Below are 21,556 nucleotides of genomic sequence, written 5' to 3'. Positions count from 1 at the left end.
CTCACACTCTCAGGAGATGAGAAAAACTCTGGTACATTCCTCATGTCACAACACAGCACTGGAAAGTGCCCAAAGACCTTTCTCTGCTAGTCTGTGGCAAGAACCAAGACTGAAAATGCAGCCATTTATCACAGAAACCCAGCTTTGATCCCTGCAGCTTTGCTGAACAGAGGGATGTTAGGAAGAGCTTGAAATGAGTATTGGAGAAAGCATCTGTTTATTTTCTGAGAGCGATAAACTTCCTAGTAGCACCACTAAAAGTAATATACAGATAAAAGTGTAGTGTGAGCAATAATATTCTTTCCAAAATAGTACACAGATATAGCTTTAGTATTCAGATGTGAGCCCCAATCTCCCTTACTAAGCACTGGTAATCAACCAAGTAAGCTTAGGGAAATGATTCTGTTTGCTCCTGTTCAAATTCTGCAACTCTGTCATTTTGCTCTGCAGCGTCCAGCCATCATTCTGTTTGCCCCAAGCCAGTGCTCACTGCCCAGTCATACTGCCCTGTGGGACCAGAGTGGGCTCTAGCATGTTCCAAGGTCCATCTGCTAATGTTCCAGGCACCCTTTTAAACAATGGAGACAGCAGGGATCAAAATCTATCTCTGACACCAACATTTCAAAATCTCTGACTTATTGTAGGGATTTTTCTTCAAAGTATTTCTATCTCACTGTTTGTTCTATTTTTAAAAGAACTACGGAATTGATAGGCTTTTAAGAAGTAAAGAACTTGTGCCTATTTAGCTGAACATGCTTTCTAGTTAGTAGTCACTTTTAATATGCTTTCCTATTTTATGCGATAGCTATGGAAAAAAACCTTATAGATCACTTTGTAATTGACAAAAAGTAAAACTAAATCTCATTAGGTTTCTCTGATATGACATGATCTATGCTTGCCCCTGCTCTAATCTCAGCTCCTCAGACCTCCTCCAGATCTGCTTTCTCTGTGATACACTTCAACATCCACTGGTCAAACAATATATGACATTGAGGTCCTCTTGATCACCATTCTTCCTTGCTCCTCATATCCTAATTGGTCTATGTAGGTAAAATTGCTCTTCATTGAGAAATGTGAAGTTCATATCATCTACATGACTGCTAACATATTTTAATTTCTTGTATGTTACCTATATGTGGTGTGGCAAGTGACCTGTCTCCTCCAATCCATCCTATGCTCTTTCTGGACACCTGCCTAGTTGCTAATGTTCAAGCTCCTTTGAACTTAGATATGGGCATGGAATAAGTTCCTACTTGTAAAATATGAACACATGTGGACCAATGATGACTTTTAAGAGGGCTCATTCCTCTTCCACTGCTGAATGCAGGTAGGATATAGTCCTACAGCAGAAGTTCCTAGTCTTTCTCAGTTCATAGAACCTTAGCATCTTAAGGGATTTTTTTATAACACCTCTAGACCAAAGGAAATATCAACTGTTTAATTTATTATATAGTCAGTTCCAAATAGTATAATTCATATATTACCCTAACAATGTACTAACCATTTGAAAAAACAAATGAATTTAATGAACAAAATGTGTATTCCATTCTTAAATAATCACAAGTGCTTAGTAATAGTATGTGTGTGCTTGTTGAACATTGTTCAACCTCTCAAACCCTCAGATCAAACACTGACAACCTCCATGTCAAATTCCACATTGATTTTCACATGAATCTCATTTTTTATCACAGAAACAACCAAAAACCCAGATTTGAAAAGATATGACATCAACAAAGCAGTTAATGTGATCTAATGTTTAACAGAACCACCTCAAACTCATAGGTGGTTTTAGGTCCACCAGACAGTAAATATAGCTGTGTTTTCCTCAAAAATTGAAATATCCCATAGCAACCGGGGAAATTCACTATGAAATATGAGGCGCCTCCATTCACAGTTTGGAAACCAGAGCTTTAGGGAACGTGAGAGTCACCAAATGGAAAAGAGCATAGACATGTGAACTTCTGTGAGAGGGATGTGGGTGCTGGTCAGAGAGACCCACCTTGGACTTGGACGTAAGCAAAACAAACTCCAGGTGTGTCTGAGCTATGATTCGTTGTTTGCTTTGTTGACACAATGTAGCCTAACCCAGTGACTATGTTATATAACTGCAGTAACTTTCTCGTGGTTGTTCTGACCCACGTCTAAGTCCTTCTCCCCAACACTTCGAGCCATTATTAAAATACAGTGCTTCATGATAGCAACAACCTGACCTTCCTAAAGCTCAAAGCTAAGCACTTCTCTATAATCACTCGTGCCCTACTCTCTTTGCTCGCAAGGCTCTTTTCCACCAATCAATCTCTCTTAATGTAGCAAACCCTAAATTAGTGTTTCAGTCTTGTCTACCTGTTAGAATCATGTGAGCTTTAAGAAGAAATGTTCAGTTTCTGAAAAAATTCTGATCCAATTGAAATGAACCAATTCTTGAAAAACACAAACTATATGAAGTAAGTTATTTAAATAGTCTTGTACTTATTAAGGAAATTTAATTATTTATTTATCCATTTGTTTATATTCACATTGTTGGGAATCAAAACAAGAGCCTCATGCATGTTTAGCAAGTACTCTGCAAATGAGCTACATCATAGCCTTGATTGTAATTTTTAAACTTCTGGAAAAGAAATCTCTAGACCCAGATCACTTTATTGGAAAATTCTACCAAATGTTTAAAAAGCATTATGAATAAGTCCACACACTTTCTGGTAGAAAATGGAAGGAGAAATGTATTTCCTAATTCATTTTAGGAAACTAATATCATAATCCTCTTACCCAAACCAAAGGCAATGCAAAAAAAGAAAACAATAGTATCGTGCATGAATATTGATCAAAAACTCTTAACAAAATATTATCAAGTAGAATTCAATAATATATTAAAAATATTGCCTACTATTATTAGGTGGGTTTTATTTTTAGGAATGCAAAGTTGATTCAATATTAGAAAATCAGTCTAATCCATCATATCATCAAGATAAAGAAGAAAAATCACATGATCATATCAGTCAATGCAAAAAAATTGACAAATTTCAAACCTGTGTATGTTGTAACAAAAATGTCTCTAAAAAATAGGAGCACAAGAAAACTCCTCAGCTTCATAAAGATTATCTACAATAAAAACCCCACAAAAGACACCTATAACTAATATAATACTGAAACAATAAATGCTTTTCCCCTTAGGTGGGAAAAGGGTAAGAATCTACTCTTAAGAATCATATTCAACATGGTATAGCAAGTTCAGCCAGTGCTTCAGTCACTAGAGGGAAATAAAAAGGAATAAAGAATAGAAAATAAAAAATAAAACTATCCCTGTCAATGAAAAATGATTGTCTACATAGATAATCCTAAGAAAAATTCTTTAAAAAGAAAAAACCCAATAAGTGAGCTCTGCAAAGCCAAGAGACATAAGATAAATATATAAAAATCAACTGTATATTCATATACTAGTAATGAGTACATGTATAGTAAAATTAATAATAAAATACTACTCACACTTATTCCAAAAATGAAATTCTTAGATGTAAAACTAAGGAAACATATATAAATTTATATGCTGAAAACTTGAAAAATGTTGATGAGAGAAATCAAAGAAGATCTGAATAATTGAAAGACATATTATCTTTCCTGGACTGGTAATATTCAACATAGTAAAGATGTTAATTATTTCCAACTTAAAAAACAGATTTGACACAAAGTTCATTTTAAAATTTACATGGAAAGAGAAAGAAACAACTTTTTTAAAATGAGTAGAGTAGGAAATCGGTCTATCCAATTTCAAAGCATTATGTAGTTGTACTAATGAAAACTCATTAACAGAGGACTAGACACATAGATGAATAGAAGAGAACACAGGACCTAGAAATAGACCCTCATAAATATGCCCAATGGGCTTTTGACAAGATGCAAAACTATATAATAGATGAAAGAAAGTCTATTCGACAAATGGTGCTGCAGTAATTGGACATCTATACTTGAAGAAGAGGAAAAAGAAAAAGAATCTTGACCAAAGTCTCATACTTTTTATAAAAGTCAACTTAAAATGGATCACAGACTTAAATGTAAATCAAAATATTATAAGAACTGTGGGAAATATTTAGAAACTATAGGAAAAACAAAATTTTTGAAGCTGAGGCTTAGCAAAGAACTTCCAGACTTGACAAAAACATGATCCATAAAAGGATTAATTAACAAGCTAGAATCATCAAAATTGTAAAAGCTCTACAGAAGGCCTTGTTAAGTGGGTGTGAAGAAAGTCTGCAGAGTGGGAGAAAATATCTACAAGTCACATATTTAACAAAGGACTTGTATCTAGAACATATAATCAACTTCAAAATTCAACAGTAAAACAGTGTAAAACAGTAAAAACAATGTAATTAGAAAATAGGAAAAATACTTGAAGAGACATTCTCCAAAGAGGATGTACACATGAAAGTAAATATGCACCCAAAAAATCAATATATCTCATAGGGAAATGGCTCAAATTACTGAAAAATTAAAACTATAGTTAGACATCAGAAGGACTGAAACTATAAGTAGTGATAGCACCAAAAACTTGTTAGGGTGAAGAGAAACTGAATGACTCTTACACTAATAGTGGGAATATAAAATAGTACATTATTCTGGAAAACAGTTTAGCAGTTTCTTAGGAAACTAAATATACAACTACCATATGACCCACAAATTATATTCCTGGGCATTTATCCCATAGAAATGAATATTTATGTTCACACAAAACTCATGCATGCATATTTCTAGCAGCTTTATTCATAATAGCCCCAAACTGGAAATAATCAAGATACCCTTCAACAAGTAATAGTTAAATAAACTCTGGTGTATATATATCTTGGAATAATACTCAATAATAAAATGGAACAAACTGTTGCTATAACAACTTGGATAGCTCAGTAGAGAAAGATGTTGAATGTAACAAGTCAATCCTGAAGGTTTCACATTTTGATTTCATTTATTTATCATTATTGAAATAAGAAAACTTTTTAAATAGAGGATAAGTATTGATATAGCCTTTGTCGCTCTGTTGTAATCATCATGTATGCCCATCTCCCCTCTTTCAGCAGCTCTTGTTAAAATTGTAATTCTCTTTTCATTCAGCTCTTGAAATTCAGAGTCTTACAGAAAGTTAGGGGTAACTCCCTTTTTCTGGTCTAAGCCAAAAAAATACTTTTAAAATAAGAAACGAGGCAAGAAGGTCTAGACACCAAAGGTTTCATAGAACAAAATAATACTGTGCTTTACTTTTATTCTACGCAAAGCAATGTTATAAAGCAATAAGATGGTCTGATATGGATTCAGAATATCCTGTGCCAGTGATTTTTTTTCTTTTATGTTTCTTTATTGATTTTTTTTTCCATATATGAAGCAGATCTAGTCTCTGACTCATTCTGGGAAGCAGACACCAAGGGCTTTGCCAGGCTCCTTGCTCCAGGACCCTGCTTCTGCATGTCTATTTTTTTTTACAGAATTTCTTGGAAGACACAATTAGCAATGTGGCATCCAGGCACAATTTTATTACTGTTTTCAGGGAGGCTTCCCAGGTGGGTTCTTGCTATCCTTCACAGCAGTATTAAAGAAAAAGCTAGTATATCTTGGCAATGCAATTTTTCACAGAATCTTTACAAGAATCCAAGTTCCATTTTGTCAGTAATGGAAGTATATATCTTCTGCCAAAAGCATCATATTTGTACTTTTATTGGCATTGTTAACTTTATAGACTGGTTTAGGGAGAATTGACACGTTTTATTTATGTTGCATTATCCTATGTACTTGAATATTACTTAGATGACAATGATTTTATCTGTTTTGTTTAATGCTTTACCTCCAGTATCTAGAATGTTGCCAGGCACAAAGGAAGTACACAGTTTTTAAGATGAATGAGTATCTTTCCATTCATTCCAATTTAAAGTAATATACATCAGAAGTTCTTTGAGTTTTCTTCTATAGATCTTGCACATTTTTCTTGGGATTGTCTCTTTTGGCTATGGAGAAATATTCTAGGATAACTTCTAACTGGCTGTTGTTTGGTTATATAAAGGCTATGTGTACATTATTATATACATATTGTGTAGCTGTCTTTGTTACTGACTTTTTAATTTGTTTGTGAAACTTTTTTATAATTCTCTTGCTTTCACCAAGCACCATTGTTATTTAAAACTTTCTGGAGTTGAGTAATTAAAAAGCTTGAATTACAAACCCAAAGAAAAACAGCAAACATCTAAATCTCATTATACCAGTGAGATTCTTGTTGGTTACATTGAGTAAGTAGGGGTACAGATGTAAACCTGTGATTTTTTTCTAAGATAATTAAATATAATGATTAAGGAAACCATCAAATCCAGAACCATCTCATTCCTTGCCAGTTGGGCATCATCTGTTCCCTGTGCTGCTGGCTAATTTGAAGAAACTGTAATGTTTGCTATGAGGTCCTCTTCATTTACAGGGGGATATTTGCAATTTAAATTACAAAAGAAAGAAATTGTCAGTACATATCGATTCGCCCAAGATCCCCTCTTTTACTTCAGTGTTTGTTCAGTAAGCCTTATATAAGTGAACTCATGAAATAAATGCATCTGTCTTCATTTCTCTTTTCCATGAGATCATTATGCAAACATTAAACATCGAAAAAAAGACATAAAATGATTGATTACTTGAATAAAGAATGTAGGTTATCAAAAAACAAGCTCTGGAAACAGGTTCCTTCCTCTCCAGACCTCTTCTTCTTTCCCATCCCTTTTGGAAACACCTGTTTAGTCAATTCCTTCAGGACAAAAGATACTTATTGACAGATATAATTCCTGGGATTCAGCACATTTTCTTGCAACAATTTTCTATCTTTACTCTCGAGCTTTGTCTAATTTATATTCCTCCTTTGGTCTGCCCTGCTCGCTAATCCTGATCAATAAGGAGAGCAGATTAGTCAGAAGACAAAACTGGAAATAGCTTTGCATTTAGAACCTCAAGCCTTCAATTTACATTGCTTCCAGGATGATCTCCTCTGTGTCTGTTTTCCTCTCAACCCACACTGGGCCAAGTGGTCTGTGACTTTGCCTTTCTGACTGGGCTGTAAGCATCTTGAGGATAATGGCCTCAACTTTTTCCATGTTTGAGTTTCACTGTTTGACACATAGTAGGCATTCAATAACTTATTGACTTGATAAGTGTACAAATTACTTAATTAAGCAGGGCATTAAATGTTTCTTTTCTTTATTAAAACTAGCTCTTGGAAAATATTTGAAATATTTTTAAATGAGAAGGTACCATAACTGGCTATTACCAGTTTAAAAGGTAGACAGACTAATGGATTTTTATTTTAAAGAATAAATTAAACTAAAGGTATTGAGTTTTTCTAGATATTTGCGATTCAGCAGAAACCTGGAAAGGGCCTAGGTTCCTTCTAACGAAAAGAACACTGTTCTTCTCCCACAAGACTGCACTCCCATGTAGTGGAGTCCCATTTTATGCACAAAGCATGTCCTTAAAAACCTGAGTAGGAAAAAAGATTTTATTAGTCAAATATTATTTCTCACATGCCTGGTGTTGCTCCATCATAATTGCTTCTTTGTGAATTCTGGACTATCTTAAGATGGATTTCTAACTCTTCAAATAAAGATCTATAATCAAATGTTTAAATACACAGGCTCACACTGCATATTTAAAGGAGATCCAAAGAATTCTTTTGGGAAAAGTTGTCAGGCACCTTACATTTCTCTGATACAAACAGTTACCATCTACTATGCCATCTTGGTTGCTTTAATTATTAATTTTAAAAATAATTTACACCTTGCCTTCTACTAACCGGAATTTAATAGGGTTCATTTATAAGGTCATCTCATCAAGTATCAGTTTGTCCCATGTAGATTTCTACGGTAGGTATGAGAGGTTTTTGTTTTTGTTTTTGTATTAAGGGGGCACTGGTGAAAATGTGATGGATTTGGTTACAAATGTTTCTGGTAGGTGATATAAAAGGGCCCATACATTCAGGCACTTGGCAAGAATTTTGATTGTTAAGCTTTAATTCTTATGTGGCCTCTCACACAAAATGTAATGAATAGAACTAATATTATACACACTCCCAGCCTCTTCCTTTGCTTCTGCCTTAAAGGGCAGTAACAACTCATGTAGGCAGTACATGAGACTGCCATGAAAAAGCAAGCTTCCAAAAGTGGTATGCCAGGGTGCTAAAATCACAGGGCTTGGCAATCCTCCCAGACCTACATGGAATGACATTTTCCACTTTTCTCAGGAAATTAGTAGTCTCCTACCCTTACTTTCTTTCCCCAAGTGCTCTGTTCTTATCCCTAGATCAGAAGACAGGTCATTTCTTTCTCTAAAATGATTTGACGTTTTCATTGCCTGGTGAGATAATGTAACAGCCACAAAAATTCATGGAGATTTTTGAAATTATACTTATATGAAATTAGAGAAAGGGCAGAGATGTGCATAATTTTTTATTATGATTTGAACTTGAGAAGGCAGATCTATTCCTACATGTTAAAATGAGTATCTTTGGTGTTCTGGAAACGTATAACCCTGATTTGGGGAGAATCAGGAAAGCCATTCAGTTTCCCCTTCCACATCAAGAAAGTATTCAAGTAAGTGACGGATGGTAACATTTCAGGGAATTCTAAAGCAGTATTTATCATAATTAGCCTCTAGGTACATAAATACGGGCTTATTTTTATCAAAAGACTTGTATTCCCTTCTGGTATATAAACATTATTCCCACAAGATCTATGAGATTTTAAACTTTTGTTGCTTAGTGAATTAAAAATGTACAGTGGTTACCTAGAAATTTTGAGGATCAACTCTGCCTTGCTGTACTACGATATTCTCTGCAAGAAGTGATACCAGTTGTTACATGAGCTATTGTACTTTGTTTTTGAAAGTCAGAAAAGTCAAGTCAAAAATATTTTGCTTGAACCTATGGAAAGCATTTTTCTCCTGTAGTTGGCTTCCTGAGCTGAAATGTACCATGAACTTGGAGTCTACCACTGCATTATATACATGTATATTGTTATTCTAACTCCTTTTCTGACAACTTTCAGTTGTTCTATTTAGAGTTACAAGAAGAGAAACTAGAAAAACAGTCATGAGGGAATGGCATAAAACAAAGCATAAATAAGTTGATACTTAAGACTAGTACATAAGACAGTTTGGACTATTTATTGTCAAACTAAACTGAACTGCCTCATTTGGGCTCTTTCTGTCACCTCCCATGGAATGTTTGCCTCAGTATTATTTGCATGCACACTCTTATAAGATACTCAGCAAATCACCAAGGAAGGGGACCACAGATGTCTTTCCTCATAGGAGAAGTCTCTTAACCACACAAAACAACATCTGTAACTCTATTCTCGATCAATAAGGCAAATGCTTTTCTTTTGCAGAGGAATTTAAGGGCTCCACCATCGTTGAATTGATGAAGAAGGAAGGCACCACCCTGGGTCTGACAGTATCAGGAGGAATTGATAAGGATGGCAAACCAAGAGTGTCTAATCTGCGGCAAGGAGGAATTGCTGCTAGGTAACTGCCTCTGGGGTGGGGAGTAGAAGAAGGAACACAGGGTGTAATTAATTCAAGAATTAAAGCTTTATCAGAAAAGGTCACTAATAAATAAATGACAGCTGCCATCTGGTGGGCAGCACTTCGTAGCAGAAACACAGTGGGGCATGTTTCCGAAGCTGCTCCACAGGCTGTTCCACGCTGCCTGTGTCTGTGCTAGCCTATGCTGAAATCACTAGGGAGATTTTTGTGTCATCTCCAGGGCAGCCAAGCTGTCCTAAGGTTCTCATTTTAACCCCCTTGTATGAATTTAGATTCCAGTGTGCCACTGAGCAGTCCAGGAGCTGCAGTGGGAATGAGACACTCAGTCTAAGTGCAAAGTAGATAACCAGTATGATGTGTCGGGGGAAACTGTACAGAGGAAAATGGCTAGCCAAAGATGAATGGGAGGGCCAACTCCAATTTTCTAAGTAAAAATTTGCTTTTCTTCTCGTGAGACTTTCCTTTTCACCAAGACCAAGATAGAGTTTTGAAATAAAACAGCTTCGGCTAGGAGTTCTCACTTTGTCCTACAAGTGGTTGTCAAAGACAGTATGTCCTGGATGTTGGGCAGTGGCAGGCTTGCTTTATAAATGTTCTAAATCTACCTCAGAAAGAGGAGACAGAATTATCTGGTTTCATTACAAGTGATATTAATGTTTACTAAATCCCTGGTACCAATATTCTTGTCCACATAATTCCAAGTTAAGTTTTAGCATTGTTGCCTTACAGTGTGTCATCTGAAATGGTGATTACTTTTGATAATCAAAAGTTATTTGATTATTTTTATAATTTATAAGCTTAATCCAGCTGATAACTCTGTGATCAGAGGGTGCTGTTTGTAAAACTCTTATGTGAACCCAAGCCTCTTAATTTGCCTCCTTCAGGTTTTTAAAAATTCCACCCCATCTCTCCCCAACCTGAGCTTCCTTTATTTTATACTAGTAATTGCCACTCCAATGATGGTAAGTCTTCCTCTGTCTCCTGAGTTCCTCCGTGTCTAGCTCACACAAGGAGGAAAATGCCATTGGCAGTTGTAGTACTGCCATAATTAAATGTAGCACCATACCAGTTATACTGAGCATTAAAAATCACCAAATAGTCATTGTTTAAGGCATTACCATTTTATTCATAGTAATAAAAACAAAAGGTCCCTTCCCTTAAGCAGCTTACACCCTATTAGGGGAGATAAAATATAAAAAACATGAAAAGTTTGGAACCAAAGTGACATTGCCTAGCAATAAAAAGCAACAATACAGGAGTTCACAGGGAGCATTAGGTGGCTGGGCTGGCATGAGTATTAGTCCAGTGAGGGAAAAGTGACAGCATGTGCTAAAGACCAGCGCTGATTAGAAACGCTGTCTTAGGAGCAAGGATAGAAACTGGATTTACTTGGAAAACATATTGTTATTCCTATTGGGAGAAAATGTTATTGAAGTTCTTTATCTAATTTGGGGTCCTTATCCCCAAATTTTTACTCATATCATTGATCTCACTGCCCACTCTTAGTTTAGAAGTCAAGTTTGACTAAAAGCCCTAGAGCAGCCAAAGTTCTACTGTGGTGATAAAGAGAGATGAGAACGTTACTGAAATCTGGTTCTTCTCTTGTAATTTAATTTTCCCCAATACACTTATTATCAGTCTTGCTAACTAATAAATAATAACAAGGGCTAGGGATTTAGCTCAGTAGTTCCACTGCCTGCCTCATAAGCAGAAGGACCCGAGTCCAAACCTCAGTACCAAAAAAAAAAATCTAGTAAATAATAACAATAAAAATGTAAGCAATAAATAGCAAGATACTATGACCTTTTTCTTGGCCCTGGACAGTTTCCCAGTGAAGATACTGAAAGCTGTGAAATGTCCAAAAGCATACACCAGAAGTGAGAAGGAAGGAAAAGACCTGGAGTATGTAGGATCTAGATCCTTCCCCAAACACTATAGGACTGAGCAGCTTAATAAATGTTTCTCTTTATTTTGTTTTCTGGTGCTTTTAAAAATTAGGCAAAGATTAGAGGGAAAATCAGAGCAAGACTTCTACAGTGTAGCAGGCACAGATGAACCCACTGAATCTCCTCTGTACTTGCTATACTCTATCTCTTAGTGACCAAGAGACAGGGATTTCATTATGTCTGCCTTCTAATTTTGCTTATTCAAAAGGGACAGATGGAAAATATATGTAGGCTGGCCTGTAGACAGTATGTTCACCAAAGCGACATCTTCTCTATTGCAGAAGTGACCAGCTGGATGTGGGCGACTATATCAAAGCTGTGAATGGGATCAACCTGGCCAAATTCCGCCATGATGAGATCATTAGCTTGCTGAAGAATGTTGGGGAAAGAGTGGTTCTTGAAGTGGAGTATGAGCTTCCACCTGTCTGTGAGTAACCACAAGCCAGGGGAAGAATAGTTGTATGATGTTGTGTCCTAAAGATATTGAATTATTTTTTCCCTTTTGCCATCAGTGTCTCCTTTCAGCAATGGCTGAAAGTTGTTTAAAAAATTATTTGAAGGTCCATCCCGCTACTCCCAGCCCAGAGGAAGGGGCTTTTGAGCTGCTGTCCCACCTCTCCCAGCTCAGAGGAGGTGAGCCGTGTGGGCACCAACAACACTCCCCCACACTCCCAGGGTCAAAATGAGAAGACATGTAAATAAGTCTCAAAACCAGACTTCCAGATCACCTACAGCAACCCCAAAGGGAAATGAGATGGAACACTCTGATACTCAACCACCCGGACCCACTGAACTGGCAACAAAAGAGGATCTGGAAAAAGCGAAATCAGAAATAATTTCTCAGATAACAGCAGAGATTGTGCTCATAGTGCAAGACATGATTAATAAATCTAGAGAGGAGCTCAGGAACACGATGGAATCCATAAAACAGATGCAAATAGATTTCCAGGACATGAAAAATTCCATTGAAAGTCTACACAGCAGAATGAGCCAATATGAGGACAGAATTTCAGATATAGAAGATAAGATTGCAAGTACTGACCAGGAAAAGAAAAATTGCTTCAAAATTGTATGGGAACACAAGAGATCAATCCAGCAGCTGCTAGATGATACAAAGAAGAATAACATAATACTGATTGGAGTCAAAGAAGAAACAGGAGAGAGTGCAGATGACTTAAAAAAAATCTTCACAGAAGTAATGACAGAAAACTTCCCAAGCAAGGGAAAAGAACTTGACTACAGATAAGTGAGGCATATAGGACTCGAAATAGCCTTGATCAAAAAAATCTACACATAGGCATATAATTGTTAAGATTCCAGAAACTCAACAGAAGAACAAAGTTCTATAAGCAGTTAGAGAAAAGAAACAAATCACATACAAAGGAAAGTCCATCAGAGCCACAGTAGACTTCTCAACACAAACCATCAAGGCAAAAAGAACTTGGAGTGACATATTCCAAGCCCTAAAAGAAAACAGCCTCCAACCCAGATTGATGTACCCTGCAAAACTATCTTTCAAAATGGATGGAGAAATAAGATACTTTCATGACAAAGAGCACCTTAAGAACTTCGTGAATTCCAAACCAGCACTCCAAAGAATTTTACACAATATCCTAGGAACAGACATTGAGGATCACAACCCCAGGAAGCAAAGCAGAATGAACCCATCTGGCATGACAAGAAATTAAATGGAAAGGGGGAGAATCCAACAAAAAAAAAGTCATGGCAATGATAAGTCAATACATTTCAGTTATTACCATGAATGTTAATGGTCTCAATTCACCAGTCAAAAGAAATAGACTGGCAGAATGGGTCAAGAAGCAAAATCCAACAAAATGCTGCATACAAGAAACATACTTCATTCAAAAGGAAACTCATAGACTGAAAGTTAAAGGGTGGAAAACAATACTACATGTGACAGGAACCTGAAAAAATGCAGGAGTAGTTATCCTCTTTGCAGATCAAGTAGATTTCAAACCAACTCTGATTAAGAGAGACAAAAAAGGACACTACATCCTTGTAAAGGGAAGAATCCAACAGGAATAGGTAACATCTATGCACCAAACGCTAGTGCACCCAACTATATAAAACAAATACTAATGGACATGAAAAGTCATATATACACTAATACAATTGTAGTGGGGGACCTCAACACCCCACTGTCACAAATAGATAGATTAACTAGACAAAAAATAAGTAATGAAATACTAGAACTCAATCGAACTCTTGAACAAATGAACTTAACAGATGTTTACAGAGTCTTCCACCCCACAAAATCAGAATACACATTCTTCTCAGCTGCACATGGGTCATTCTCCAAAATAGACCACATACTCACACATAGAACATGTTTAAGTAAGTGCAAAGGAATTGAAGTTATCCCCTGTATATTATCAAACCATAGTGTGATGAAATTGGAGATCCATAGCAAAAGAAACTGCAAAAATTTCATAAACACGTGAAAATTGAACAACATACTTCTGAATAACCAATGGGTCACAGAGGAAATGAAAGAAGAAATCAGATAGTTCCTTCAATTAAATGACAATGACAATATAACATATTGGAATCTATGGGACACAATGAAAGCAGTCTTATGAGGGAAATTCATAGCAGTGAATACTCATATTAGGAAAACAGAATGAGCCCAATTAAACAACCTGATGCTTCACCTCAAGCTTCTAGAAAAAGAAGAGCAGGACAACCCCAAAGCTCATACAAGGGAGGAAATTATAAAGATCAGAGAGGAAGTCAATGCAATGGAGACTAAGAGAATGATACAAAAAAATCAATGAAGCCAAGAGTTGGTTCTTCGAAAGAATCAACAAAATTGACAAACCCTTAGCCAACCTTATCGGAAAAAAGGTCCAAATCCATGCAATCAGGAATGAAAAGGGTGAGATTACAACAGACCCAGCAGAAATCCAGAGGAACACCAATACCTACTTTCAGAACCTATATGCCAATAAGATGTACAACACAGAAGAAATGGACAGATTCCTAGATACATATGAATACCGAAGTTGAATGAAGAAGACCTAAAAATTCTAAACAACCCAATATCAACCAATGAAATTGAAAATGTAATTAAAAACTTATCAACTAAGAAAAGCCCGGGCCCTGATGACTTCACTGCTGAGTTCTATAGGACATATAGAGAGGAACTACTGCCACTACTGTTTAAACTCTTCAATGAAATTGAAAGGGAAGCAATACTCCCAAATTCATTCCTGGAAGCAAGCATCACCTTGATCCCCAAAGCAGAGAGAAATTCAACCGAAAAGGAGAACTATAGGCCAATCTCACTAATGAACATAGATGCAAAAATTCTTAATAAAATACTGGCAAACAGAATGCAGAAGATCATCAAGAAGATCATACACCCTGATCAAATGGGATTCATCCCAGGGATGCAGGGATGGTTCAACATACACAAATCAATCAATGTAATACACTATATCAATAGAGCCAAGGACAAAAACCATATGATTATCTCCATAGATGCAGAAAAAGCATTTGACAAAATCCAACATACATTTATGATAAAAACCCTACAAAAAATTGGAATACATGGTCTCTACCTCAAACTGATAAAAGCCGTCTATGAAAAACCAACAGCCAATATCATACTAAATGGTCAAAAACTGAAATCCTTCACACTAAAATCAGGAACAAGACAAGGATGTCCACTATCACTACTCTTGTTCAATATAGTTCTAGAAACATTAGCCACAGCAATTAGACAAGAGAAAGAAATAAAAGGAATCAAGATAGGAAATGAAGAAGTCAAGTTGTCATTATTTGCAGATGACATGATACTGTATATAGAAGACCCCAAGAACTCCACCAAAAGTCTTCTAGACTTATTAACCAAATTCAGTCAAGTAGCTGATTACAAGGTCAACACACAAAAATCAATAGCTTTCCTCTACACCAATGACAGACTCACTGAGAGAGAAATAGGGCAAATAATTCCTTTCACAATAGCATCAAAAAAACCTGAAATACCTAGAACTCAACCTAACAAAAGAAATCAAAGACCTGTTCTCTGAAAACTATGGCACTTTGAAAAGAGAGATTGAAGATGATATCAGAAAATGGACAGACATCCCCTGCTCCTGGATAGGAAGGATTAATATAGTGAAAATGGCCATACTTTCAAAACTGCTATATAGATTTAATGCAATTCCAATTGAGATCCCAGCAGCATACTTCACGGACCTTGAGAAAACAATCCAAAAATTCATTTGGAACAAGAAGAGACCCAGAATAGCAAAAGCAATTCTAGGTAACAGAGACATGGCATGGGATATCACAATCCCCAACTTGCAACTATATTACAAAGCTACTATGATAAAAACAGCATGGTACTGGCAAAGAAACAGACCTGAGGACCAGTGGAACACATTAGAAGATGCAGAAACAATGCCAGACACACTCAGCCGTCTCATCTTCGATAAAGGAGCCAAACACCCTCACTGGAGGAAAGATAGTCTCTTTAATAAATGGTGCTGGAAAAATTAGGCTTCAACTTGCCAAAGATTAAAACTAGACCTATTTCTCTCACCATGCCCTAAACTAAAATCAAAATGGATTAAAGATCTAAATACTAAAATAGAAAGGCTGAACCAGTTGTAACAGAGGTTAGGTAGAACCCTTGAAGACTTTGGTGTAGGAAAAGATTTTATGAACAAAACCTCAGTTGCCCGTGAACTAGCACAAACAATCAGCAAGTGGGATCTCTTCTTATTAAAAAGCTTCTGCACAGCAAGAAAAACCACAAGCAGTGTGAAGAGACAACCCACAATGTGGGAAAACGTCTTCACCTGCTTTTCCTCAGACAAAGGTCTAGTATCTCGAATCTATAAAGAATTTAAAAAGATCAGACCTCCCAAATTTAAAGACCCAATCCAAAAATGAGCATCTGAAATGAACAGACATTTCTCAGACAAAGAAGTAGAAATAGCAAATAAATACATGGAAAAAATGTTCAACATCACTGGTCATTTGAGAGATGCAAATGAAAATAACACTGAGATTCCACCTCACTCCAGAAAGAATGGCTGCTATCATGTAATCAACCAATAACAAATGCTGGTGGAGCTGTGGGGAAAGAGGAACCCTGCTCCACTGCTGGTGGGAGTGTAGACTGGTGCAACCACTGTGGAAATCAGCGTGGAGATACCTCAAAGAATTAGGACTGGAAGTCCCATTTGACCCCCCTATTCCACTGCTGGTATCTTCCCCAAAGAATTAAAATAATCATACCACAGTGACATATGTGCACCCATGTTCATAGCAGCACAGTTTGTAATAGCTAAAACTTGGAAACAGCCCAAATGCCCATCAACTGGAGACTGGATAAAGAAGATGTGGTTTTTTTATAAAATGGAGTACTACTCAGCCATAAAAAATGAGAAATTAGAGACATTTATAGCTAAGTGGATGCACATTGAGGCGATAGTCTTAAGTGAAAGAAATAGGACACACATGTATAAATACTGAATAGTTTCTCTGGTGTGAGAAATTGAAAGTGTAAATAAGGACTAAAACGTATAATAGATAATGTGAAATAGAAAATGGGCAAAGGGGAAGGGGAAGTGGGAGGGGTAGGGGAAAGGAAAGAAGGGAATGGAATTAATATGAGAAAATGGAAAAATGGAAACAAAATCTTTGTAAATAGGGATTGATGGAGGGGTTGAAGGGAGGGCTGGGCAAGGGTGAAAAATAAGAACCAAGAGAGATTATGTAAAGGTGCACATTTCCAATGATGAATGTCATTATATTGTATACCTAAAATGTACCAATGATTAGAATGAATAATCGATAATGTAAAATAGGAAGAAAAGGTCCAAAGGGGTAGAGGTAGTGGGAGGGGCAGGGGAAAGGAAAGAAGGGAAAGGAAAAATGATGAGAAATGGAAAAAATGGAAATAGTCTTTGTAGATAGGGAAGGGTGGAGGGGATGAAGGGAGGAGGGCTAGGAATGGGGAAAAAATAAGAACCAAGATGCATCATGTAAAGGTACAAGTTCCCAATGAGAAATGTAAATGTGTTGTATACCTAAAATGTACCAATAAAAAATTTAAGTAAAAAAAAATTTATTTGAATTTAGAAACATAATCTGTTCAGGGAGAACAAAAAGTATCATAGGTAACAAAATTATATGAACATAATTTTTGCCACTTAAATTATTTTAATAAACAGTTAACATTTATAAATTATGTGCTTAAGTATTATCTCAGCTTTATAGTTAGGATTAGGAAAAGCATGTGTAGTGTGTTTTATATTGAACTGTAAAGATATGAACATATCTGAATCATGAAACTAACTGCATATCACATTATTATTGAGTATAATAATGGCAGTTACAAGGGCAAACACATTTTGAAAGTTCACAAAGTGTATGGCATTGTAAGGAACTTTGCGTGCATGGATTAATGTAATCTTCATCACAAGGAGGGTCAAACAGAAACAAGCCTAGCATCAAATAATTTCAAATCCCAGCTTCATGTTTTACTGATTATATGCTTTTGAGAAAGTTAAGTTTTCTATGCCTCAGTTTTTATATCTGCAAAAGAGGGAAAATATTAGTTGTACTTATGGATTTGTTATGAGGAGTAACTGAGTTAGTATTTGTAAAATACTTAGAATAGTGCCTAGCAATATAAAAGTTTTTAATAAATAACAGATCAATCAATCAATATTATAAGATAGATATTATTTTTAAAAAGATAGATATTATTGTCATTTTTACTATTTTACAGAGGCCTCAATTAAGTATCTATCCTATATTAGTAGACTCCAAAGTCCATATGTGAACCCAATCTGCCTGACTCCAAAGTCTATGTGCTTATTCATATGCAGAAACCTTATTCTGTGTTACTGCTGCCTTGCATTTAAGCTTTATTGTTCTAGCACCATGTGTATTATTCGCTATGAACAAGGACACTATCCTGACAAGCCCTTGCTCTTCCCTAGTGGTAACAACTCAGATTGATTATGAAGACTTGGTAATAATTCATTTTTTTCAGTAGTGACTTACTGAGCATGTACTGTGCAGCCACTACATTCTAGGAGCTTTGAGTCCATCAAGGGAGTTTACATTGTAGCAGGGGAAAACAGTTAATAAAACAAAACCATATTAAGTAAATAAATTTTATATGAGGTCATGAATAATACGGCAAAAATAAATCAGAAGAAGAAGAATTAGGAATGATGGGATTGAGATGGTATTACAGGGAAAATTGCAGCAATCCAGGAGAGAAGTAGTGGTGGAGGTGGTTATTAGAAGTCAGACTCTAGATCTATTTTGAATATAGTGCCAATAGAATTTCCTAATGGATTTGATACAGATTGTCCAGAAACAACAGATTTAAGGATAACTTCAAGGGTTTGAGCCTGAGCAAGTGAAAAGCTGGAGTTGCCATTAAACTGGGAGGAAAATCAAGAAAATATCAAGGGAAATATCAAGAAAAGAATTGAAGATATGGTTTGCAGTTTGGGAGAAAGATCTGTACAGGAAATATAAATTGAAATTAATGAGAATACAGATAGTATAGAGCACTCAGGGAATATAGCCAATCACAAGTTCCTATTAATATAAAATTGAATACTGAAAATCTAGGACTCAATTATATGAAATTAAGTCTATGTTTAAAAACTTTGCTAAACATTTTGCATTTTGACCGAGAGTAGGCCAGTAAAGTAGAATGTTAGGCTTAGACTATATCACTTGTAAAATGTCAACTTTGCTCATTTCTAGCTTGTATTAAACTCTGTAACCCTTTCCCACATGTAAAATGGCTATTGTTGTTGGCAGGATGTTTGTAAGGATTCCATACTCTACTCACATTATCATTGTTTAGACCATTATCACATATTTGGTAAATAATTAATAGTATTTATCATTATTACCAGTATGGTTATTATTACACTGAAAGTGTTATTTTCTTAAACTTTGGAATAGACAGTTTGCTTTGAAATTACTATCTGAAACCATTTCCGGTGAGTTAAAGGAACCAGATATCTAGGAGCTAATGTTCCTTGATTATGTATTTGCATTGCACTGAGTATGTAAATATCAATAAAACAGAACCCCCTCCAAAAGGAGCTCTTGCTATAGCTGTGGAAGTAGACCCATAGTAGAGATTTGCCCAATATTATGGATGATTCAGAGCTGGGTGTTCTTGCGAAGACTTGAAGGGCATAGAACAGGTCAAGTAGGAAGAGGAACATTCCATGCAGAGAATACAGGAGGAGGGTGAGATGACACAGCCTAGTGTACAGGTTAAACTGCACAGACTGGAGTTGCTGAAGCACAAAGAGGCAGAAAAGCCATGAATAAGGATGAAATCAGTGAGGTAAACAGAAAACAAATGAGGAGGGTTCTTTATGCCATGTTGGAAAAGCTTGGATGGCCTCAAGTGGGTGATATGGAGCCCTTACAGGGTTTTAGAACTGTCATAAGTTCAGAATTTTTACATTATCATTTTGGAGGCCAACGGAGGAATAGATTAGAGGCTATAAGGCTAAAGACTGTTATAATTTTCCAAAACAGGTGATAATGTAAGTCAATCTAGAATTAGTAGAGTTAAAGAGGATGGATATGAAAAATATTCAGGAGTAAAACCATTTTTCACTTGGTGATTATACCAATTTCTTCTTCTTTGTGCTATAAATCTGGTGAAAGATGTAAAACAAATTTTAAACCCAGAAGTATGAATTTTCATGGTAGAAATCAGGTAGAAGAAGTCTACTCTCCAAGGATGATCTCTGCCTCTTTTTATTATATTTGGGGAAATTAATAAGATCTTTGAGTTCAAAGAGGTTGAAGAGATTAACAAGCCTCCCCTTCCCTTAGCTCAGACTGCTAGAGCAAAACAGACCAGCTGAGGTCCAGGGAGAACTGACTGCTAAGATAAGCTACCCAAGGCGAAAGCCAGTAATTCTCTCCAGACTCCAGCAATTTGAGGCTCCACCCAGCCCAGAGTTTGGGAAGAACTGAGAGAAGGATATGTGTGTGGCCATGATCCAATAGAGGAAAAATTAAAACTTGACTTTGGGCAAGCCACTTGTCTTTTCTGTTATTCCATTTCTTCATGAAAATGAAATGATTGGTCTCCATGAGGTCAGTAGTTCCTTTTCCTTTGAAATTGTTTGATGCTTTGAGATTGTTTTTAGTGAGAATACAACCAAAATGTGTCTTAGGTATTTATGCCTTAAAAGTAGGTGAAGGGCAGGGTCCTCAAACTTTGTGATCACATTAACCCTACATAAGTTTGAAATGTTTTGTTTTCTTCCATTTTCTGGTGACACCTAAAATTCTTCATTTTAAGCTTAAATAATTGAACAGAATCTAATTTCTATTATGTTGTTTATTTACACATTGTTTCCATTTAAACCTTGGAACTACTGATTTACCTTTTTTAAAAAAAAATCTATGCCACATAATCTGATTGGCAAAGAAAGATCACATTTTAATTCGTGAGCTGAATCAGACTAGCTTTCTGTCAAAAGGAGTCCTTTCTTACCCCAAATGAATGTGTCACTGGACAGCCTTCTCCTCAATTCTGACCCAGAGAGACAGATGACAGATGGTGGTGGTGGTGCTGCTGGCGATGGTGGAGAGAGAGAAGGTTTGTTTCATCCATGTGGTTCATTCTGAGATTGCATCTAGAGGGGTACCTCTTCTTGGGGAAGCCCTTCCTGTGACATAAGGAATAAAAGACAAGCCTGACTACTTTTCCTGCTTCTGTTTGCATCTCTTGGCCTCATGTTGCAAAAGCAAGACAAATGGGCACATATAACATGATGAGGTAGGAAAGTGCACACTTGATAATTCCTATACTCCTCTTGAGGTGCTGGTGTTGGGGTCAGCAAGAAGGCAGGGAAGTACTGCATAAGTTGGAGCAATCTATTCTACCATGTAAAATAACTGTAGAGAACTACACACATATTCACAAATAGAAATAAGGGTTAAGAGTACAACTAAAATACTGAGGAGTAGTTTTGCTTTATGAAATTGGTTTCTATCTAGCTCTTTTATTCTTTGGGTAAGCC

The 21,556-nt window shown here is 36.2% G+C and overlaps 1 protein-coding gene across 17 annotated transcripts in view; it reads left to right on the top strand.

The window, feature by feature from the left end:
* Grip1 (glutamate receptor interacting protein 1) overlaps positions 1-21,556 on the top strand; it is a 661,025-nt gene that overhangs the window by 499,360 nt on the left and 140,109 nt on the right. For all 17 annotated transcript variants that reach the window (XR_015443415.1, XM_087192377.1, XM_087192373.1 and 14 more), the window contains 2 exons: positions 9,393-9,528; positions 11,777-11,922. Coding sequence is in view for 16 of the 17 variants with exons in the window: in XM_087192377.1 (XP_087048503.1) it covers positions 9,393-9,528; positions 11,777-11,922 (282 nt within the window). In the remaining variant the exon portion in view is untranslated. The remainder of the gene's footprint in view (positions 1-9,392; positions 9,529-11,776; positions 11,923-21,556) is intronic.

The sequence above is a fragment of the Heterocephalus glaber genome, unplaced genomic scaffold, assembly GCF_053883595.1.
Source record: "Heterocephalus glaber isolate CG9 unplaced genomic scaffold, H.glaber_assembly_v1.0 deba00001569, whole genome shotgun sequence".
Taxonomy (NCBI): Eukaryota; Metazoa; Chordata; class Mammalia; order Rodentia; family Bathyergidae; genus Heterocephalus; species Heterocephalus glaber.
Note: the sequence above shows the minus strand (reverse complement) of the source record. Positions and strands in the feature narration are given on the sequence as shown.